This window comes from Trematomus bernacchii, unplaced genomic scaffold (genome assembly GCF_902827165.1).
Source record: "Trematomus bernacchii unplaced genomic scaffold, fTreBer1.1, whole genome shotgun sequence".
Lineage (NCBI taxonomy): Eukaryota > Metazoa > Chordata > Actinopteri > Perciformes > Nototheniidae > Trematomus > Trematomus bernacchii.
Genome location: NW_022987914.1, coordinates 10001 through 18253, shown reverse-complemented (window position 1 = coordinate 18253; position 8253 = coordinate 10001). Strand labels below are relative to the sequence as shown.

The following is an 8253-nucleotide window of genomic DNA, read 5'->3' as shown; positions in this document are numbered from 1 at the left end:
GGAAGAGAGAGAAGAAGAAGCAGAGGACAGTGGGAGACAGAGAGAGAAGCTAGTCTGTTCACAAACACACAGTATTCAGGTCTGTTCAGGTCTCTGAGCACAGATTATATATTAAAGACTGGAGGTGACTGACTAAACACACACAAGCATTATCACACACACACACACACACACACACACATTATCACACACACACACACACACATTATCACACACACACACACACAAGCATTATCACACACACACACACACACACACACACACACCACACACACACAAGCATTATCACACACACACACACACACACACACACACACACAAGCATTATCACACACACTTTAAGTTAAGAGGTGCATCTGTTGGGTCTCCCCTCTGATTGCCTAAAGGGACTGAGAGACGTTCAGCACAGAAACGTTGTGGAAACGTTGTTTAAACTCTGCAGGTGGACACTCACCTGTCCTCTGAAGCCCCGCCCCCTCTGCAGAGTCACCATGACACTACATGGATTAAACCACAGTAAACAAATTACAAAGTTAATATCCAGAAACCACCTAAGGGACGAATTAGACATCGGTAATGGAGCCTAAAAGGAACCTAAACAACAGAAAGTGTTTGTCCCTGAAAGCGTCACCAGAAAGTCTGATGTTTGAACCCGTCATGGTTTTTGATGTATTTAAGTTTTTTATTCTTAAAATCTGGAGCTTCAGATTGTGACTTTTTTACCGTGTTTTTAAGAAGAATAAGAAGTTAAAACATATCACAATAAAGAAACTGAACATTATGTGTTAGGTTTGATTCTAAATACTTAGTAAAAACGACCACGTCGGGTTCAAATCATCAGATTTTCTGTTTGCACAAGATTGGTTAAAACGCCCCCTCCACCTCAGCCAATCAGAGCCCTGCGTTTAAGAACCACCGACACATAAGGAGCGAAGACTTCAGGATTCAAAAGTTGGCGTTACTGTAGTTACGTATGGACGTTCTCTGTTTGTGTAAAATAAATCTAGTTTTTATAATCGTTTTTATAAACGTCTCGTTAACGGCACCGAGGAGGATTCTGGGTCCTCTCTCCCGTCCAGTCCTGCCATCACTCGCCTCTCAGTGGAGGTCGTGTTAGAAAGTGAGGAAGAGGAGGAGGAGGAGGAAGAGGAGCTCTGTGTGTTTGTCTCGTTCACACGCACAAAGATTATCATTTTTTATTTATGAAAGGAGATTCATCCGAACATTTCCGTCATCATTTCTAACCTGTAGACACCGGGTTATTACCACGGAGTGAGCGGTGCAGGGAGGACGTGTTTTTGTAGGCCGACCCTGAAGTAAGCATCACAAGGGCTCCATCCACAAAAAGCCAAAGGGGTTTTTCAGACAATAAGACCTGTGGTGAAAACACACATTTAAGATACTCTCTAGTTCAGCAGGATAATCTCCACCTTTAAAAACCACTTCATGATTTGTTTAAAGCGTAAATGCAATCTCCAGAAGTGAAGTGCTTCCAGGAACTACGTCACGTCAACAGCTCAACGCTCAACTATTATTAGCTACCGCCGTTTTATTCCTGCACCACTCACATTTGTACAAATTGGTCCCTGAACGCACCACATCTCGGTGGTCTCAGTAACTCTTCTTGACGTTAGGAGAAGCTTCATGTTGTAGCTTCACCTTCCTCATCTCCTTCTCCTCCTCTTCCTCACATCACCGTGTGAGTTCTCTCTTCAAGTCGATTAGTTGACTTTTCTTCATCACAGAAAGCAGTTATTTATATATATTTTTTTTGTCTCGTCCTCATGAGGTATTAAGAACCAGTTTGAGCTCCAGGAGTAACGGTCCAATCAGACGCCTCCTGGGGCCGGTTTTCAAACAAAAAAGCTGCCACCTGATTGGCCGAAAACATCCCGACCAGAGTTTTATTTCATCGTTGTGGTTTTAATTTAACTTTTTTAAACTGAAGGGATTTGTAACACGAGCGTCTCCATCACAAATCTTTATTTTTCTTTTCACCCACGCTACAACTTACTGTGTAACTAAAAGACGTTTGTTTTTGTTTGTGTAATGCATGATTAATACAATAAAAGTATTTTTTCTAGTCTTCCAGAAAAATGGAAAAAAAAAGATCAGTTTGCGAGTTTTGATGAGTTTTGTAATTTTTCTTTTTGATTTACAAACTATGAAACAGCAGATTTGAAAGATTGTACCACATAGCAGAATACAACTGTTGAAATGTATATAAAATGTCTATAATAACTATTAAATGGTGTACCTGTACAGAGGCTGCTGCTCCGCTCTTCATTCTGTGTCAAATAAAAGCTCAAGAATTCAGTTAGATATTTCATTGATCGTTTAATGACTTTTCTGACGTCCTTGGGACAGTGGCGTGGGCCTGGAGAGATGTAAGTGGGCCAGGGGAGACTTATTAAAGGTCCCATGTCATGGCCATTTCTACTGATCATAGTTCCATTGTTGAGGTCTACTAGAATATATTTACATTGTGCAATGTTCCAAACTCACATTGGTTTCTCATACAGCATCTCTGTATAGTATGTGTATTCACTCTCTGTCCTACACGGCTTGTTGGAGCTCCTGCCCCCCCCCCTCCCTGTGGGCCCAGTGGCCGTCTGGGAGTCGGCGAGACACCGCGGAACTCAGCCTGGACACACACACACCCGCAGCCTGGCCGGGAGTGTGTGTGTGTGTCCAGGCTGAGTTCCGCGCTGTCTCGCCGACCCCACACCAGTGAGCCAGCTAACAGTGTCCCGCTCCTCGCAGCAGCGAGCCTCGCAACGTCCCGCCGTGTGTGTGTGAGGAAGTCCGCGGATTGGTCCAAACATAACGGCTCTGCGGACGTAATTATGGAAATGACTTGGATGGTTTCATACTACATAGGCAAAAAAATGATTGATCACTACTTGAATTATCGCTTTTGTATTCCAATGTAAAGCATTCGTGGTCTTCCCGGGTCAATTTTGATTGAATTTCTGTCTCGACTTGTAACGTTTGATCTTCTAATCTTAAATATTGTCCAAAATATTCAAACTTTTTGTGTCAAAATGTGGATATATTTTGAGTTAATTAGTTCTATTGACCAAAAAGTGTAAAACTTGTATTGATGAGATGAAAGGTCTAACACAGGATTTTGTGATTTAAAAGAAACCCTAGAAAAACCAGACCAGTTCAACAAGCTGCATAATGCCACAAAACAAAGTTTATTAACATTAAAGGTGGGGTAGGTAATTCACTTCAGAAACACCTTTTGTTATATTCCATGGAATGCTCTTAACATCCTGATAGCAATGAATACATGAAATGCTTTGACAATAAATACATTTCATCTGTGGAAGCCGTGGCGCTGTAAAAAGCACGACCAATCATCTGAGCCGGCCCGGGTAAAATAACTGGATGGCCTACCTGCCTGTCAGCCTTCCATCTGGGCACAAATTTATCTGGTGCCCTCATTGGTCATGTGCGCGTTCGTGTGTGTTGGAGGAGGGGCTCTGTAAGGAAGTCTGAAGGAAGGGGAAGATTATTTTCGGCTGCGTATTTTCAAATTCTAGCGCACTCGAGCTGGTTTCTCCATTCTTACCTACCCCACCTTTAAGATTGTGCTGCATTTAGGCTATTGACACATATGTGAACACCTGCTCTGACTAATAACTTTGGGTCTGATTCATTATTTACTGGTTTGGACCCTTTTCCGATTCACTAAACAAAGGTGATGCTCCAAGAAATAGTATTTTATTATCCTAACCTGTGTGTTTGGTGAACCTGAATGATTATAAGATTTATTGGATAGAAATGAATCAAAAACGTATTCTAATACAAGAAACATGAAAGAGAGTTTGGAAAATGTGGTTGAACGCAGCTTTTAAGTATATAAGTAATACATTTAGAGAGACTTTGTAATATTTCAAGAAAGAGAACACGGTTATTAGAATGCATGACCACGTGATGATCAGAAAAGTAACACAGTTTTGATAAACAGTTTTTATATAATCTCAGTCTCTCACAGCGCGTGTTTGGCGACGTGGACGGCCTCGATGACGGTGTGTTTCCTCTCGTTGTCGGGGTGTTTCCTGTGGTGCTCGGGGGGGGTGGAGGTGGTGGGGGCGCGGTGCACGCTGAGCAGAGGGTGGGCCTCCTCCAGGTCGTGGTCAGTGAGTGTCATGGCGTCCAGGTGCTGCCTCAGCAGGACCCTCAGCTGCTGGTTCTCTCCCATCAGAGTGTCTCTGTTCCTCCTCAGAGCTTCTCTCTGCAGCAGCGAGGTGTTCATGCTCAGCGTCACGTGACACAGCGCTGACATTTCCTGCAGACACAGAGGTCAGTGAAGGCAACATTTCACCTTTTGATTCATCACTTTGTTTTTCAGAGGAAGTAAATCCACTCAAAATGTGTTTTTTCTTGATTATTCCAGTTGTTGAACTTTTGAAATGTATTTATGGATTATAGACTTTTGTTTAATGGAGAAACATTACATTACATGTCACTTGTTAAACGCTTTTATCCAAAGCGACTTACATACTTAATACTGTGGGCAATCAGTGTCTTTCCCAGGGACACAACGACATGCTGACTGCAGTGAGGTTTGAACCTGTACACCTACGCACAAGCCACTGCGCCACACGCCTCCAGAGAAACATCCAGAGAGACATCCAGAGAGACATCCAGAGAAACATCCAGAGAGACATCCAGAGAGACATCCAGAGAAACATCCAGAGAGACATCCACATAACCAATAATAAAGTCAGAACCCTACTTAGTATTCAAAGTAGAGCTGGGCAATATGGAGAAAGTCAAATATCCCAATATTTCCAGATACCTCAATTACCTTTATTGTGTTGTGATCATACTGTAGGCTTTACTATTGATACCTACAATCATCAGTAATGTCGATTTAATGACTGAGTGGATAAAGGGAAATGATAGAAATGTTGGAAAGGTTAAGATGGCTCTGAATCACATCCTACCTTCCCTGGTTCCTTCCCTGGTTCCTTCCCTGGTTCCTCAGCTCCAGTCTCCTCCTGCCTCTGTTCCTCAGCAGGGATCAGTGAAGAGATGGTCCTCTGCTCGCTCTCCATCTTACGACACATTTCAGCCACTCGTAAGACCTTCTGACCCTGGATCAGCACAGAAATCAGTATTGGGGAAACCATATCTCCCCACAGGGGGGAAATGTATGCAAAGGAGACGGTGCAGATACAAAAAAAAACATGTTTTGAAAGTGTCTATTGCACACGAGAAGCTTGAGTGCACACGAGAAGCTTGATTGCACACGAGAAGCTTGAGTGCACACGAGAAGCTTGAGTGCACACGAGAAGCTTGATTGCACACGAGAAGCTTGAGTGCACATCTTTTCAAGTTATGGGATAAGAATAGACAGCTGTGGACAGACAGGAAGTGAGACTGTTACCCTGGCGATGACCGCCTGCAGTTTCTTGACGGCTTGGTCGCTCTGCATGGTGACATCGGTCAGCTGTTTCCTCGCCACCGTCTGATTGGCTGTCAGATAGTCCCGCAGCACCTGAGTCTGGCTCCTCATGTGATCCCTGGCCTCCGTCAGCTCTCTCTCCACCGAGACGTTCTCCGTCCGGCTCGAGGTCAGCTGCACCCGGATGTTGATGACCATTTCCTGAGAGAGGAGGAGACCACCAACAGCTACAGTTATTCTATCAGAGCATGTATCAAAAGTAGGTAAACAAATCTTCACTTTATAAAAGAATAGGTAGAGTAACAATGTGAATACTGCTGAACACCAGGGCAAACTAATCCCTCACAGACTGAAGACAAACAGACAAAAAGAAAACAAATCAATACATAGAAAACCAGTCAGCTAAAACTAATGTCAATAATAAACAATAAATGTCAGTTCGGCAGCACCTCCTCCCCTCCACCCGTCTCCAAAATGCTAAATCAGGAATGATTGGGAACTTCATCCTCTTAACCCTTCGATGCACAAGTGGGTCTTGTTGGACCCGGTGAGGTGGTTTTCTTGAAGTATCTTTGTAATTACATTTTTTTATCATTTCATATTCCAGCTATTCCTCAAAGAACATGTTTTGGATATCATGCCATTCAAATTTTAAATTTACATTTTAAATGTTTGTATTTCTACCCCAAGCTTCATAAGTGGGTCAAAAATGGATCCTCTGGGAACCTTTGATTCTTATCACCTGTTGCTGTCAGGAATACATTCACTGTAGACCACACAGACGACATCACACGTGACACCTCTCAGGAAGATTATTTTACACAGCAAGATCTGATACCTGTCAGTATAATAATAATAATAATACATTATATTTGTGTAGGGCTTTTCAAGGACTCAAAACCGCTTTACAATATAAGGGAAGGTTAGGGTGGGGGGTATAGGACTATCAAACTTGATCAACCGGCATGGATTGATGGGGGGTGGGCTATGAGTAGACAAGAGGAGAAGAGATGAGTTTTGAAAAGGGACTGTAATACTGTGAGGGTCTCAGAATAGCGGAGATCTTTGCATCGATATGTTCAAAACTGTTTTTTCAAAATGAAAAAATATGTCTAAAATTATAAATAGTGAAAAAGTTCATATAAAATATTTCTAGAGTGAACCAAAATATAATACTAAATATTATACAAGTGATCTTTCTGAACCAAAATGACAAACATGGCATAAAAACACATATTCTAATACGGGTCCTTTTAGACCCACTTATGGAAGAGTGTAGGGTCCAGTCACTCGGGCATCTAAGGGTTCAAGTAGAAATCAGAAATCCCCCCCCACATAATATCTGTGTGTTCCTCCACCTGCAGCCTCTTCACGTTCCTCACGTCGTCCTTCAGGCCCTGCTTCATGCAGTGCAGGAAGGGCAGGCTGTCCTCCTCAGAGCCCACCTGCACTGCCTTCTGGTTCTTCCTCTTCATCTGGTCCAGCCGCTCAGCGTCCTCCAGGCCCAGAGACTGCAGCTGAGCACAGGCAGGAGGCATGGAGGAAAAACAGTATAATAGGGGACCTTTAAATATATACAAAAGACAATACAAATAAAAACCAAAACACTTAATACACTGAATAAATGACAACGTGCAGTGTGTTACAGAAATGCAGCTGTCTTTGATAATGACCATATTAACAGGTAACAGGACACTTAAAGGTGGGGTCGGTAATTCACTTCAGAAACACTTGTTATATTCCATGGAATGCTCTTAACATCCTGATAGCAATGAATACATTAAATGCTTTGACAATAAATACATAAATAAATATCATCTGTGGAAGCTGTAGTTCTGTGAAAAGCACGACCAATCATCTGAGCCGGCCCCGGCTAAAATAACTGGATGGCCTACCTGCCTGTCAGCCTTCCATCTGGGCACAAACTTATCTGGTGCCCTCATTGGTCATGTGTGCGTCCGTGTGTGTTGGAGGAGGGGCTCTGTGAGGAAGTCTGAAGGAAGGGGCAGATTTTTTTCCAGGTTGTGTATTTTCAAATTCTAGCGCACTCGAGCTGCTTTCTCCATTCTTACCTACCCTACCTTTAAGAGAAATATAAATCAGACAAATATTTCCATTTTAAATAGTTTTGTCCCCACAATAAGAAGATTTAGATTATTCAAACTTCCCATGTCAGAACTTGGATTTTGAATTTGTTTTCCAGCCTTAGAAAAGTGACCCTTGATCTTTATGCATGTTGGGGTTTTCCCTAGCGATGGGTATCGTTAAGGTTTTAACGGTACTACTACTCTTATCGATCCGGTCCTTTAACGGTACTCTTATCGGTTCTTTTGGAGAGAAAAAATAAGGTAAACTAACTAAACAAATTGTAAACAAAACTAACATTGCTTTTTATTTAAATGAAATACATAATATTTCACATCAAAAGAAACAACAGTGTTTTAACAAATGGTATTAAATAATGTGATGACAGAACTGTGAACAGAATAGCTGAAACTTTAACAAACTAAATAACTCAGTTCCCTCTAATCATTAACCCGTGTTTGAATCATTGAGTTAGCTCCGTGTGTTGCTGCTAGCATACATAACACCTACAGAGCTACTAGAGAGACAGTCGAACCCGGTGCATTCCTCCGTCTGAATGTGGAGCACTTGCTAAATGTTTAGACAAACTGCTCGTGTTACCGCCCTGACATGCTAAACTCTTATTGCACTTTAGGCAACGAGCGAGACGGGTAAAGTTTAACCACACCTCGGAGCGCGTTCTCTGCGCCATCTCCTCCGTGTGTGTGTGTGTGTGTGTGTGTGTGTGTGTGTGTGTGTGTGTGTGTGTG

General features: G+C 42.5%; 1 protein-coding gene across 3 annotated transcripts in view; it reads right to left on the bottom strand.

Moving 5' to 3' along the window:
* Window positions 1–3486: 3486 nt before the first annotated feature.
* The window catches only part of ccdc65 (coiled-coil domain containing 65), a 12086-nt gene continuing 7319 nt past the window's right edge, over window positions 3487–8253 (bottom strand). For 2 of the 3 annotated variants that reach the window (XM_034115424.1, XM_034115425.1), the window contains exons 6-9: window positions 6778–6936; window positions 5402–5620; window positions 4959–5108; window positions 3487–4297 (exon numbers count right to left, since the gene is read on the bottom strand). In XM_034115424.1, coding sequence (XP_033971315.1) covers window positions 3998–4297; window positions 4959–5108; window positions 5402–5620; window positions 6778–6936 — 828 coding nt within the window. In that variant the 3' untranslated portion in view covers window positions 3487–3997. The remainder of the gene's footprint in view (window positions 4298–4958; window positions 5109–5401; window positions 5621–6777; window positions 6937–8253) is intronic. The other variant, XM_034115426.1, reaches the window with a different exon arrangement.